A 15,822-nucleotide genomic window follows, 5' to 3' on the forward strand; every position below is an offset into this window, starting at 1 on the left:
ACCCATTTGTCTGGACTGGTCTGGCAGGACTAAAGGAAAGGAAGTTACCAGGTATGTTTAAATGTCACCTCTTTTTGTAAGCACCAAAAGGGAGAAATTACTTTATAAACGCTGATGAAATAAGCATAAAAAATGCAAGTTTGCAACGTGGCAAAAAGATACATTTGTGCCCCTATAAATTCAAGCATGATGGATCTCCATGGATTGTTGTGAATGAAATTTGATAGGAGAGATGGAACCTGAGTCAGAGGGACTTCTGCCAGATTTCAGCCAAATCCATCCACAGAGAGGACTCCAGTACATACATATGGACAGCAGATCTATCAACATGGTAATAGCACAATAAGCACTTTCCACTGATGAAGCATGCTTCTAAAGGGCAGGAAATGCCAGTTTTCAGTTGAAATATCTGTTGCAGATTGTGGGGAATAAGGTATGTGTCAGATGCATAAACCATTTCTTCACAGGCACAGAGTACAGTTGGTGCTCTGAATCTGGGAGCCCCTGGCACTTGTATGTTGCAGTGCTGCTGTTCCATCTGCCTCATCGCCATCCTGTTAATGTAAGAAGTTGCCATACTGGGTCAGACCAAGGGTCCATCAAGTCCAGCATCCTGTTTCCAACAGTGGCCAATCCAGGTTACAAGTACCTGGCAAGTACCCAAATTTTAAGTAGATCCCATGCTACTCATGCCAGTAATAGCAGTGACTATTTCCTAAATCAGCTTGATTAATAGCAGTTAATGGACTTCTCTTCCAGGAACTTATCCAAACCTTTTTTAAACCCAGCTAAACTAACTGCCCTAACCACATTCTCTGGCAACAAATTCCAGAGGTTAATTGTGCATTGAGTAAAATAATTTTCTCCAATTTGTTTTAAATGTGCTACCTGCTAACTTCATGGAGTGCCCCCTAGTCCTTGTATTATCTGAAAGGATAAATAACTGATTCACATGTACCTGTTCTAGTCCTCTCATGATTTTATAGACCTCTATCATCCCCCTTCAGCCATCTCTTCTCCAATCTGAACACCCCTAACTTCTTTAGCCTTTCCTCATAGGTGAGCCATTCCATGCCCCTTATTATTTTGGTCGCCCTTCTCTGTATTTTCTGCAGTGCAACTATTTTTTTTTTTTTTTGAGATGCAGTGATCAGAATTACAGTATTCAAGGTTCGGTCTCTTCATGAAGCGATAAAGGCATTATAACATCCACTGTTTTATTTGCCAATCCCTTTCTAATAATTCCTAACATTATTTGCTTTTTTTGCCTGCCACAGACACTGAGCTGAAGATTTCAATGTATTATCCACTATGATGCCTAGATCTCTTTCTTTGGGTGGTAACTCCTAAGATAGAATCTAACATCGTGTAACTACAGCAAGGGCTATTTTTCCCTTGCATCACCTTGCCCTTGTCCACATTAAATTTCATCTGCCATTTGGAAACCCAGTCTTCTAGTCTCACAAGGTGGTCCTGCAATTGATCACAATCCGCTTGAGATTTACATACTCTGCATCATTTTGTGTTATCTGCAAATTTGATTACCTCACTCGTCGTACCCCTTTCCAGATCATTTATAAATGTATTACAAAGCACAGGTAGACTCAAATGAAAGTCTGAAACCACTTTGGGTAAAAAGGAGGGCACAGTCCAAAGTTGAATTGCACCCAGAGTCATACAGAGAAAAGGCTCATGGCAGGAAAGATCCTGCAGCTCAGAGACCTGATGTGCCGAACATGATTTATAAAGCAATTTCTCCCTTTTTGGTGCTTACAGAAAGAGGTGACATTTAAACATACCTGGTAATGTCCTTTCTTTTAGTCCTGCCAGACCAGTCTAGACAAATGGGTTACATTCTCCTCCTGCCAGCAGATAGAGACAGAGAAAAATGATGGTGGTCCTGCTTCAGAAGTGTGGGAGCAGAGAGGAGGCTGGAAATTACAGGCCGGTTAGCCTCACCTTGATGATGGAAAAATAATGGAGACTCTGCTGAAGGAAAGGATAGTTGAACTATCTACAATCCAGTGGGTTGTTCGATCTAGACAGCATGGATTCACCAGGGGAAGGTCCTGTTAGACAAATCTGATTGATTTTTTTTTTTGATTGGGTGACTATAGAATTGGATCAGTGAAGAGTGCTTGATGTGATTTACTTGGATTTAAGGAAGCTTGAACGATGGGCGAAGATATGGCAGCTGGGATTCAGTGCCAAGAAATGCAGAGTCATGCATTTGGGGTGTGGCAATCCAAAAGAGCTGTATGTGATTGGGGGATGGGGGGTGTGAAGGATGGGACAAGAGAGAAACCTTGGGGTGATAGTGTTGAGTGATCTGAAGATGGAGAAGCAGTGAGACAAGGTGATAGCAAAAGCCAGAATAATGCTGGTCTACATTAAGAGAGGAATAACCTGTAAGAAAAAGGTGATAATCCCCTTGTACAGTCCTTGGTGAGGCCTCACCTGGAGTACTGTTTTCAGTTCTCGAGACAATATCTCAAAAGGGACAAAGACAGGGTGAAGGCAGTCCAGAGAAGGGCAACTAAAATGGTGGTGGGTCTCCATCAAATGACTTAAGAAGAGAGGTTGAAGGTCCTAAATATACCCTGGAGGAGAGGAGGTGCAGGGGAGACATGATACAAACCATCAGATACCTGAACTGTTTGAATGATGCACAATCATCGACAAACCTTTTCCTTTGGAAAGAAGTCAGAAGAACTAGGGGTCATGAAATGAAACTACAGGGAGTACGACTCAGAACCAATGTCAGGAAATATTTCTTCACAGAAAGGGTGGTGGATGCCTAGCATGCCCTTCCGGAGGAGGTGGTGAAGACAAAAGCAATAAAAGGTTTCAAAGGGGCATGGGATAAACGCTGTGAATCCCTTAAGGCTAGAAGATTGGAATGAAGAAGAGTGCATGGAGGTAACTTGCTGGTGTGGCGGTTACTACCCTTAACCAATAAGCCTTTATGCTGTTGATGCAACTCCATCATTGTTCTCTGCTTCAACGGCAGGAGTAAAAGAGGAAAAGGGTATTTAGATTCAGGCAGCAAAAAACAAGGACGTTGAACCAATAAGGACATTGAAGTGCACAGTCTGGGAAAACAAGTATACGAGTAACTTGCTAATATGGCAGTTACTACCCTTAACCAATAAGCCTTAATGCTGTTGATGCAACTCCAGCATTGCTCTCTGCTTCAATGACAAGAGGTGACAGGGAATTGGACTCAGACAGCAACCAACAAGGGCCCTGACTTTGACAGTCTGGGAAACTGATAATTATAAAAGTGGCTTGTATGGCCAGCAGTTACTACCATAAGCTTGCTGGGCAGACTAGATGGACCATTTGGTCCTTTTCTGCCATCATTTTTATGTTTCTATATATTGCCCACTGGGTTAAGGAAGTTATGATGGCAGCCTGTGTGGCTGCTGAGGTTGCCTTAACGAAACAGATCAGACTGCATTCCACGAGGGCTCAGGCGGTATCATGGGTGGAACTTCATTTGTTATTACCTGCTGAAATTTGCCAAGCGGCGACATGGTCATCTTTGCACACTTTCTCCAAACATTACTGCTTGAATGTTAGGGCTTGAGAGGACCCTGCGTTTTGCGCGAGCAGTATTGACTGGACCTCTGGTAGCCTTCCGCCCTTTTGGTACAAGCCACGCATTGGGATTGACCTGCCTGAACACTAAGGAAGGAAAAGTTACTACTTTCCTGATAATTTCCTTTACTTTAGTAAGGGCAGGTCAATCCCAGAATGCTCTTGTCTGCCGATGTTTGTTTGAATTGTGCTTAGCCTTTCTCGGGCGAACTATGCAGAATGTTTCTTGTTCGTTGTTGAAAACTGGTAAGTGGCTCCTTTAGGTCCTATGTTTGCTAGATATGTTCCTTCTTTTGGCTGAGCTTAGTGTTCTTGTCGGTTGAGAAGCATGAATGGTTGGCTGTTAATGATGATGTTCAAGTATAATCGGTTTTATCCACAGTTTGGCTTTTCCACAGAATACCGGCAGGTTGATGTCAGGGAGGGACTATAAAGCCATGATGTCAGGTTTTGCTCTGTCTTTATCTGCTGGAAGTGGTGCATAATCCACTTGTTGGGGTTGATCTGCCCTTACTAAAGCAAAGAAAATTATCAGGTAAGTAGTAACTTCTCTTTTTGTGTTCTTTCAGAATCCTGGGGTGTATACCATCTGATCCAGGTGATTTACCACTCTTCAGTTTGTCATTATGAGTTTTTGCCTCTACGGCCAACTTCATTTCAAATTCTCTCTTATCCTGCCTTATCAATTTTTTACACTTAATTTAATAATGCTTATGCTTTTTCCTATTTTTTTCAGATGGATCCTTCTTCCAATTTTTTAAGAATATTTTTTCTTACCTAAAATAGTCTTTCACCTCACCTTTTAACCATGCCAGTAATCGTTTGATCTGCCTTCCACCTTTCTTAATGTGTGGAATACATCTGGATGCTATTTTAAACATTTGTCTGCATCTGTTGTACACGTTTAACCTTTGTAGCTGCACCTTTCAGTTTTTTCTAACTATTTTCCTCATTTTATCAGTTACCTTTTTGAATACTTAGTGTTAGAGCTGTAGATTTACATCTTGTCCCCCTTCCAGTCATTAGTTCAAATTTGATCATTATTATCACTATTGCCAGGTGACCCCCACCACAGTTAACGCTCTCACCAAATCCTGCATTCTCTCATCAATTCCTAAACCAATTGTTCCATGAATCAGTCATTTATTCCATCCAGAAAATTTGTCTCTAGAATGTCCTGATCTTACATTTACCCAGTCAATATTGGGGTAATTGAAATCTCCCATTATTACTGCACTGCCAAATTAGTTAGCTTCCCTGATTTCTCTTAGCATGTCATCATCAGTCTCATCATTTTGGCCAAGTGGCCGGTAGTATCACTATACTCTTACCCAAGACACACAGGATTTCTACCCATATATATTCTACTGTGCGTTTAGTGTCTTGTATGATCTTTATTCTGTTGGACTCTATGTCCTCCAGACATAAAGCGCCACCACACCTTCCTTTCTAACATCCAGGGCATTTTTCCATGAGTGTTCATTTTTCAGCTGTAATAGATAAAAAGAGCAGTATCCTCTTCTTTCCTTTGGTAACTGCCTTGAATGAATGAATGAATGAAAGGCAGAATGGCGTTTACAAAGCAACAGAACTTTATAAACAGGCTGATACAGAAAAACGCGCGGGAGAGCTGGCAAGCACCCGCTCTCCCAGGGCGCGCACAGGCCACTCTCCTGGGCATGCGATTCAGGAGGGTGGTCTATGTAAATTAAGGCCCGTGGTAAAAGGAGCGGCGGCTGTCAACGGGTTTGACAGACGACGCTCAATTTTGCCGGCGTCGGTTCTCAAACCCACTGACAGCCACGGGTTTGGAAAATGGACGCTGGCATAATTGAGCGTCCGACTTCCAACCCGCAGGCCGATTTAAAAATTTATTTTTTTTTAATTTTTACTTTTTTTTTTTATTTTTGGGGCCTCCGACTTAATATCGCTATGATATTAAGTCAGAGGGTGTACAGAAAAGCAGTTTTTTCTGCTTTTCTGTACACTTCCCCGGTGCCGGCCTTTGGGCAGGTGTTAATTTCTGAAAGTAAAATGTGCGACGTGGCTGCACATTTTATTTTCTGTATTGCGCGGGAATAACTAATAGGACCATCAACATGCATTTGCATGTTGCGGACGCTATTGGTTTCGGGGGGGGGGGGGGGGGGGGGGTTGGACGCGCGTTTTCGACGCGCTATTACCCCTTACTGTATAAGGGGTAAAGCTAGTGTGTCGAAAACGTGCGTCCAAACCTGGGCTCCAAACCTGAAGCGCACTGTACTGTATCGGCCTGAAAGTTAGCTAAATCAATTCAATTATAGTGTGGTAACTAATTGATTGTTCAATATGCGTTTCTTGTTAAAGAAACACATTTTAGTTTGATTTTCATCTTTTGTGATATGTCTTTTTAGCCAAAATTCAGGGAATGAAAAATGCTGTACCAAAGAACGACAAGAAGAGGAGAAAGCAGCTTACAGAAGATGTTGCCAGACTTGAGGCAGAAATGGATGAGAGACACAGTCAAGAGGTGGAACAGCTGAAGCTAGAAGCATCTCAGGAGACAGAGGTATCACACCCGACTGGGTGCTTTATTACTACTAAATATATCTTTAGTGCTATTTAGAGCTAAAATCTTGTGAAGCGACAGACGATATACCTACCTCTGTACATATGTTCCTGATTTATGGTTCCCAGTTACATTTAATTGAGTTTATGAAAGTTCTCTTTAATAGTTTTCCTGTATACTTGTGTCAATGTATTCTGCCTTGAGGCGACTGTTTTAATGTATTTCCGCCCTGGAGGCGACTGTTCAGTTCCTTGTAAACCGGTGCGATATGTATTCTTTACAGGAACATCGGTATATAAAAATTAAAAATAAATAAATAAATATAAGCAGCGCTATACAAGTACACATATGGGTCAGTCCCTTCTCTATGGAGCTTACGGTCTACTTGAGAGAGAGAGACAAGGCATACATTTCTAGTAAACTTGTTCAAAGTGAGAAGGCATCTGTTAGAGTCTGAGGGTTTCGTTTTAAAACCAGTCTCAAAAAAAGTGAGTTTTTAGACAGAATCTGAATACAACCAGGGCACTGCCGTAACATGGAGCTGTACTTAGCATGTGATAAGGCATATGAAATGTTCTTCCCTAAAACTTTGGCATTCTTAAAAGATTTAAGGAAAGCAAGAGGAGGGGTTAAGTCAGCAGAGGAGACATCTCCTATGGAAGTGGGAGAAATGAGCTCAGATCTATAAACTTGAGATACTAAGATTCACAGCACTGTGTTGACGAGTATTAACTATTTCATATCTAACCACAGTGACTTAGGACTTTGTAAATTGATTTGCAATACTTAAATCTTATTTTCCTCAAGATGAACTGGAATAGATTGGGATGAATCTGTCGAAAGAGAGAGTGCTGAGATTTCCAGGCTTTCTTAAAACCTTATTTATTTGACATTTGTATTTCAAGACTATTTCTTCCATATTTTAAGCTTTGTTTAATGATCTGGTGTTCTTTCTGTGTTGTCACTGGCTAACCATAGGAGCTCTTCCTTAGAAGGGCTGAGGCTGAGCAGAGCCCTCATTAGAGACTTGTTGCGCAGTGGAGAACTCCAAGCAGATGGACAGCAGAGCATTGATGTTACTTGTACGGAGCACTCTCCTGATCCTTTATCTCTGTGCCTCTGGGTACATGGCATGTCGCTTATATTTATTTATTTATTTATTTATTATAGCATGTGACAGACCACAATTCCTGTGGCTCTGTTGGGCAGCTGCTATTAATGAAATGTACACGAGGAGTTAAAGAAAGAGACCAGGGATGAGGCTGTTAAGTTTGTTTTACTCATTGAATACACATAGTTCCTTGGGAATTTGAGGACAAACTTTAGCCATTATTATTCTGTAAGCCACATTGCTGTAGGGCTGTGGAGTTAGCAGAGGAGTGTGGGTGTGAATAGACTCTGGCAAGTTTATCATCAATCCTCTATAGCTGAGACAGAGAAAACTGGACATGACTTATAACACCCACCAAGTAATGCTGCTTATGAAACTGTTACAGTATTTTGATGGCACCTGTTTAGTTGTTATAATTTAAGACATTTTATGCAACATGTAGTTATGTGGCCTATTGTGAACCGTTGTGATGGCGTCCGCTTAATGACGGTATAGAAAAGATTTTAAATAAATAAATAGTCTGTTCTTGGGCACTCTTCTCATACTGATATATCATCCTTCAAGACTGTAAACCTAGACAGCTAGGTAAATTGGTCACAGAGTCTCTCATTCTTTCTTCATTGGACTACTGCTTTGCGCTGTTTTTAGGTCTTCCAATTAATATCTTCATTCTCTTCACCTAATCCAAAATTCAGCAGCCAGACTTATCTCGGGGTTACATTAAGGCAACATACAATGGCTTACAAAAGTATTCAACCCCCTAAAAAGTCAGCAGATTTGTTGGATTACAAATGACACTCACATTGTTCCAGACAGTATGTTTGTGGTGGACCAGTGTGTTCTTAAAGTAAATTTTAAAAATCATGATTCATTACTTCTCTGCATTTTTTGTAAAATTAAATTAAAAACTGAAAAATGCTGCTTACAAAGTATTCAATCCCTGTGCTGTAGAAGCTCAAAGTTTACACAGATGAAGATATTGGCTAACAATTGGTCTCTACCTATGACTCATTTAAAAAAAGGTCAGCTTTTCTGGTTATAAGATCCCCTAATTCCAGCACCATTGGTCAGATTGTGAAAATGAAGTTCAAAGAGCATTCTAAGGAAACATAAAATTATAGACTTTCTTAGCATTCAGACAGGTGAATCCAGAACCCGTGGGTTATGCACCTCTACCAGCAGGTGGAGATGGGGCAAAGCTGACATCGCGGTATATATACCCATGCAGTGACATCAGCCCGTCAGTATTCTCAGTCTCCAGAAGATGGTGGACGTGCACCTCCCTTCTGGGAATTGCTTAAAAGAAAAATAATTTTTCAAAGGAGAAGGGAAGAATTATTTGCCCTGCTCTCATGTGGTGATACCTTATGGTGCCTTCCTCGGTTGAGAATTCCTGAGGTGATTTCTTTGGCTCCTTCCCTCAGATGAGTTCCTTGGTCCAGTAGCTGGTGTTTCAACCAGCGTGGATTTAGCTGTAAAAATAAAAACAGCTGAAAGGCAAGCGGGTACAGGAGGCCGAGCGCGGCAGTGAAAGTCCTTGCCCTCTCCCCCCACATATGGAGACTGACCTTGTACTGAGCCGGGAAGGTCTGAGCTCAGGTAAAGAGTAATTTAAAAAAAAAAAAAAAAGAGAGAGGGCATTAAGTAGGGTTTCCTCCTCCTCCTCCTCCTTTCCCCCCCCCCCCCCCCGTCTCTGTGCTCAGCGTGCAGATCCAACAGTCGTCCCCGCCTCCAGAGTTGCTATGGGGAAGTGGGCAGCTTGATGGGTTGCGCGGCCTTTTTGGGCTAGGCCTCACTCTCAGGCTTGTCTTTTTCACTGTGTAGTAGGCTGCGGAACTGATTTTACACATTTCTTTGCGCACAAGACTGCCTTCTTCAATTCCATCAGTTCGTGCTTGTGCACCCAGTTGGCGCTCCTATGCGCCCCTATGCCTAGTTAGGCGCATAGGAGTGCCTACTGGGTGCCTAGTTCTGAGCGCACTCACACGCACACACTTACGTGTGCGCGCTATCTGAGCGTGCTGGTAGGAGCTCAATTTGTGCGCTGATCAAGGCACAGTGTTACGTGCCTAATCTTTAGGAGTCTAAATTTTGGGCGCACTATCATCAGATGCCTGTTAGGGCATATTGACAGACTGATGGCACCCGTAGCGCCTTGCCCTATGTGTTGTTTGTTATATTCGGGCATCCAAGCCTGGCATTCCCTCTAACTTGTGTCAACACTGTTTGGAGGCTCAGAGACAATTACCTCTGTCTGATTTTTGCTAAGCCCGATTCTTCCTAGCATAGTGTGGGAATGGAAAAAGAGTTGCCAGGGGTGTTGCCTGATTTTGGGACTGGTTCGTCAGTGGGGGAGTGTAGTTCAGTGGGCACAAGTCTTTTCTTCAGGTGCAGTCCCCGACCAGTCTTGACAGATCAGGATCACAAGCTGCGGATGCCCACATGCCTGGTGCTGCAGGTAAGTGTCTGAGTAAGCCAAGATCTGCGAGCATGACTCCCTGATAGGGAGCAGATGGCACGGATGATGAAGCTGATCCTTACTCCCTGGAGGATGGGGAAATTCCTCTGGGATTGGAGCCATATAGAACTTTGTTACGTTTCTTTCATAGAGATCATAAGATATGCCATATTGGGTCAGACCAAGGGTCCATCAAGCCCAGTATCCTGTCTCCAGCAGTGGCCAATCCAAGTCACAAGACCCTGGCAAGTACCCAAACATTAAATAGATTCCACGCTACTAATGCTGTCAACAAGCATTGGCAATTCCCTATTGATTAATAGCAGTTTATGGATTTCTCCTCCAAACCTTTCTTTAAACCCAGCTACACTAGTTGCCTTAACCACTTTGGGGATTAGTCAGTCAATTAAACATCTAATACTCCCTAGGTCCTTTCCCAACAAGAATGAAAGAGAATTCTTTCAAGGCCCTTAGGCTTGTGGAATCTTTCTGGCATCTCCCAGTATAAACATTTCTTGACCACCCCAGGCTGAGTTGTTCCAAAATGAATCTGTTTACTAAGGTACTTGATGCAGATGAACAATTTGGCAGATAGTACACTGGGTCTAGTGCAATCTATGCAGAAATCAAAATCTAAACACAGTCAATAGATATAGTCACAGAAATCCTTTGCACTAGGGAATCCTTTCCCCCAAAATTCCCTCAAAATATACTGAGTTGGTCCCCTCTGGAACTTTGCTTGAATTGGTACCTATTCAGTGGTGTACAGATCATTGAGTTGTAGCAGGTGAGATCTTGAAAAACTCTCCTGAACAAGATACAGATGAGCTTCTGCTGAATTTCATTAAGCAGCAACTCTGAAGCAGATCCCAAGCTTGACAGAGCTTCTTCTGACTATAGCCTGAAACTCCACTACTTAGAATAGACAAAATAATCTTCACGATACAGAAGGATTGTGGGACTAACTTCCCTTTTCCACTAATCAACTCTGGTCCTCACTTTTTCAGGATGCTCTTGGATCTTAAGCCTCCCAAATCCTGGGGGTTAGGAACTGTAACAGCTCTGATTTCCCAGACATTTGATGATGCTGGGAGTTCAGAGGATGGAATTCATGTCCAAGCCAAAGAAAGATCCCATTTTGATTTCTTTGCGTAAAGCCTCTTGTTTCTTCCCTATTATGGAGGCCATTCAAGAATTAATTGATCTTGAATGGGGAGCTCCAGAAGCAAATTTTAAAGGGGGACGAGTCTTGCAAGGACTGTACCCCCTGGATCCAGCTGCGAGAGAGCAATTGCGCTTTCTGATGGTGGATGTGCTTGTGTGTGCCGTTACCAAGTGGACGACTATCCCTGTGGAATGGCAATGAATTTGCAGGTAGCTTCCTGTTGTTCCCTGGTGGCTCGGTCTTATTTACTTCTCTCTCGTTCAGTCGATGAATCTGGTATGAATTCCAGGGCAGTGATGGAGCCAGCAGTTGCCTTTTTGGCATATGTGGACTGCGATTTGGTCTGCATTTTGGCCAGCGGGGTGGTTTCAGTAATAGTGGCTGGGTGTCAGCTATGGCTGAAAAATTGGTCGGTTGATACTACCTCGAAGTCTAACCTTATGAAGTTACCCTTTAAAGGCCCACTCTTGTTTGGGAATGAGCTGGAGAAAATGGCTAATAAATGAGGTGAGTCTCAGGTTCCTTGGTTACCAGAGGATAACTAACGGGCGCCACGCTTCTCCAGCATGGGAGGTCTCAATAGGGGGTTCAGATGTTTTTTGACCCTACAGAGGAGTGACTTTTCAGAGAACTCAGTCCTTCCGTCCCAGGCATTCCAGATGGGACGCAGGTTGGGGTAGTGGAGCCCCCGAGCCTCTCAATGAAGGTGTGCCGACCCACCCCCAGGAGCAGGAGATAGGAAGTCTCTTTTTTTATCGGAGGTAGGTCGAGATCACGTTAGATCAGTGGGTACTGGAGGTGATAAGAGATGGCTATGAGCTGGAGTTTCTCAGTGTTCCTCAAGACATTCTCACAGTGTCTCTCTCTGCAGCAGAGACAGGCAGTGGAGTGCACGTTTTCGAGACTCCTCACTACGGGCTGTGGTTCCAGTACCCAAGTCTCAAGAAAATATGGGCTGATATTCCATTTATTTTGTTATACCCAAGAAGGAGGGCTCTTTTCGTTCCATCCTAGATCTGAAAGGGGTCAACCGTCATTTGTGAGTGACTCATTTTTGTATGGAAACCTTGTGCTCAGTAATAATGGCAGTACAGTCGGGGAAGTTTCTGACGTCTCTGGACTTGTCCAAGGTATACCTTTATATTCCCATCCGGCTAGAGCAGCAATTTCTGCATTTTGCAGTTTGGGGGCATCATTATCAGTTTCGAGCACTACCTTTTGGGTTGTCCACAGTACCTAGAACTTTTTCCCAAGATTATGGTGGTAGTGGCGCCAGAGCTGAGAGAGGATGGCATTCTGGTACACCCATACTTAGATGATTGACTGACTGATTCAGGCCAAGAGTCTGGAAGAGAGCCTTGGAATCTCACTCAAAGTGATTTATTTGTTGCAGGAACTAGGTTGGGTGATAAACTTGGCCAAGAGCAGTCTTCAGCCATTGCAGTCACTGGAGTACCTCTGTGTTTGGTTCAACACAAAGCAGGGTCTCTACTTACAGCTCAACAACTCAGATCGTGATTCCAGTATCAGAGGGACTTCAGCCCTGCCGGGCATATCAACTCAGTACTGCCACCTCTGGTGGTTCTAATTCCAGTCTAATAAAGAACTATCTGTGTTTGTCTCAATACTCCAGCCTAGCCGGTGGTCCCTCTCAGGATCTCTACTTGAGGGCGCTGTCAACTACCATCGGCCCAGGGATTCACTATTTCTACTAAGTGTTATTCCTATACTAATAAGAGCAGTATCATCATCTACCACTCTGTGGGAGCCAACCCACATCAGACCATCACTCCTCTCTCTGAGGAAGCTGACCCATATCGGATAGCTATCTCCCCGTGGGAATCATACAGGTTGCTGGTTCATCTTCTACAGGAACAAGGCATAACAGTTGCTACTCCTTCCCTCTGGAAGAGCAGAGCATTAACAGATTGCTACTCCTTAGTAAGATCCATACAGAGTGCTGCTTTGCCCCACTGGCGGGGTGATCATTTATAGCTTGTTAACTCCTCCTTCAACGGAGGTATCCAGCATCCAGATTCATAACAGATTACTAACTCCTCCCCTTTGGGGAGCTGGTCTTTAACACTTACCATAAACTGTGTTCTCCGAAGACAGCAGGATGATTTAGCCATGAGTGACGCACCAACCTCCCTGAAGTTCAGTTTGGTCTTACTCTATTTAGCTTTGGTATAGACAAAAGAGACTACAGGGAACTGCCGCACATGCTCAGTAGAGCAAAAAGCTCTACTAGCTATGAGAGAGAAGTCTGTTCGTTGCTTCCAGAGGGCATCAACCCAGAAAGCATGGCTAATTCATCCTGCTATCTGTGGAAAACACTGTTTACAGTAAGCAAACTTGCTCGGAGACACTTCATGAAGTTATAAAAAAGCACATTTAAAACAAATTGGAGAAAATATTTTTTCATGCAATGCACAATTAAACTCTGGAATTCATTACCTGAGGATATTGTAAAGGCAATTAACATAGCTGAATTTAGAAAAAGTTTGGACAAGTTCCTGGAGGAAAAATCTAAAAATTATTAGCCAGGTAAACTTGAGGAAAGTCACTTCTTATCCCTGAGTATAAGCAACATGGAATCTATCTACTATTTGGGATCCTGCCAGGTACTTGGTGCTGGATTGGCCACTATTAGGAAATGGGATACAGGGCTTGATGGACCCTTGGAAACCCAATATGGCAGTTCTTATATTCTTAGAGATATGTGTATATTTAGTTTAAAATAGTTTTTGCCCGTGGCCTTCAATAGTTTGGGGCAAGGTACAAAGTGAACATACATAAAACACGATATAACACAAAAACAAGAGTATAATAAAATTAACAAACATAAAGCACATCACAATGGATGAGCTGAAGAAGGAGATCTGCTTCTAAGCGAGAGAAAAAAGGACAGAGAAGGTAAGCAGTCTAAGTAAAACACTCAGATACCCTCTTGAAGAGAGACATTTTGAGGGCTTTCTTAAAGGCCTTCAAATATTGGATATTACGTATTTCACGAGGCTGGGAATTCTTTAAAACAGGGCCTGCAGAGGAAAATGCCCTATCGTGTTTCTCTGCCAAATATACGAAGGATGATGGGATATTGAGATTTTGGTTGGATGACTGGAGTGTGTGTGTGAAGGGGTGTAAACTTTCAGCATGGCAGTGATCTAGGGAGAGTTAATATTATGTAGTAAATTATGAATTGTCACTGCTAGTTTGTATGAAATGCGGGTTTGAAATAGAAGCCAATGTAAGGATTAGAGGTTGTATAATAAGACTCCTGTGAGCACCCCTGCTGCTGCATTCTGAATCATTTGTAAAGGTCTCAGCATAGTTTGAGGAAGCTAGCCCTGAAAATATGATAGGGATCGGTCCTATAGATATATTAAAGACACTAGAGAGGATTCTGCAGAAATTTCAAGCTGAGGAAGCAATTTTTCCTGAAACACATCAGGGTCCAGTCTTTAAGCAGTTTACATATTAACATACATAATAAATCACAAACTAATATAATTATAAGTTAAAAAAAGGTTAAAAAGCTTAAAAATTTGATGAGACATAGAAGGGAAAAGGAGAGGGGCGTGGGAGAAAAAAGGAGGGGGGACAAAGATAGATGGAGGTTGTTTATAGGCAGTCATAAATAGTTAAGTCTTAACGGTTTCTTGAAGTCTTTGATGTTAGTTAGAAGTCTGCGTTGGTTAGGGAGGGAGTTCCACAAGCAAGGGCCGGAAACAGAAAAAGTATGACGTCTAGTGAGGTCAAGTCTGGCTAGACGTACGGTGGGGACGTCAAGAAGACACTTGTTTGTGCAACGTAGCTGTCTCGAGGGTTGGTAAAGCTGGAGGAGGGCACATTGCCAGATAACTGAGGGGATTGTAAATGAAGTTAGGAATGAGGCCAAGAGTTTTATAGTGTATGCGTAAGGGAATGAGAAGCCAATGTAGGGAGTAAAGAACAGGAGTAATGTGGTCTCTAATTCTTGAGCCGGAGAGAATTCGGGCTGCAGCATTCTGTACTAGCTGTAGCGGATGAAGAGAAGAAATCAGGTAAGCCTAAAAATAAGGCATTACAATAGTCAAGTCCAGTAAATATCAGTGCTTGGAGAACTAGGTGAAAATCATTGTAAAATAGCAGAGGTTTTAGATGCTTTAAGAGGTGAATTTTATAGAAAAGAGTTTACCACAGATGAGATATGGTGAGTCATTGAGAGATCAGAGTCGAGTAAAACACCTACCTAGGTTATATGCCTTGGTGGAAATCGCAATGGAATGATTATCAGTGGTGAGATGGGGAGCGGCATGAGGACAAAGGAATCATAGAAAGATGGAAAATTTTAGTTTTTGAGGTATTTAGTTTGAGACGGTTATGTGAGAGCCAAGAGTTAATGGATTTAATACAAAGGGTGACAAAAGTCAGCGTATTAGACCAGGAATGGTTGTATGGAATAAAAACCTATATCATCTGCATAGATTTTAAAGTTTACTCTTATTTGGAAATACCAGGGGGTTTACAAAGATAAGGTCAGGAGTGTGCCTGGCTCTATGAAGTGGGAGAGTTGACTATTTGCTCCCACCTGCAGGTGGCCATAGCCTCTAAGAAAGCTTCACATGCCGGATTGTGGAACCTGATCCACATGTAAATTGAAATCCTGGAGGATAATGGCTTTAGACAGGTCCACTTTAATACAAGCAAGCAACTCCATGATCGCTGAGAAATTGAGAGAGAAGGGCTGGTGGACAATATATGACAGACATTGGAAATAGAAGCCAGTGAAAGAACCTTACAAGGCTGTGAAACTGAAACATCAGTCTTTGAGAAGTTGAGGTGTTTTTAAAAAAAAAAAACAAAAAACAATGTCCTCTTTTTGTACCCCTAGGTTGAAAAATGTAGGTATAATTGGGGGACAACACTGATTTAAGTATAAGGGTATCTTGAGCAGA

General features: G+C 42.5%; 1 protein-coding gene across 3 annotated transcripts in view; it reads left to right on the forward strand.

Annotated features, from left to right (window-relative positions):
- Positions 1-15,822, forward strand: part of OTUD6B (OTU domain containing 6B) — an 81,522-nt gene that overhangs the window by 15,459 nt on the left and 50,241 nt on the right. For all 3 annotated transcript variants that reach the window (XM_029591652.1, XM_029591654.1, XM_029591653.1), the window contains exon 2: positions 5,994-6,148. In XM_029591652.1, coding sequence (XP_029447512.1) covers positions 5,994-6,148 — 155 coding nt within the window. The remainder of the gene's footprint in view (positions 1-5,993; positions 6,149-15,822) is intronic.

Source organism: Rhinatrema bivittatum, chromosome 2, assembly GCF_901001135.1.
Source record: "Rhinatrema bivittatum chromosome 2, aRhiBiv1.1, whole genome shotgun sequence".
Taxonomy (NCBI): Eukaryota; Metazoa; Chordata; class Amphibia; order Gymnophiona; family Rhinatrematidae; genus Rhinatrema; species Rhinatrema bivittatum.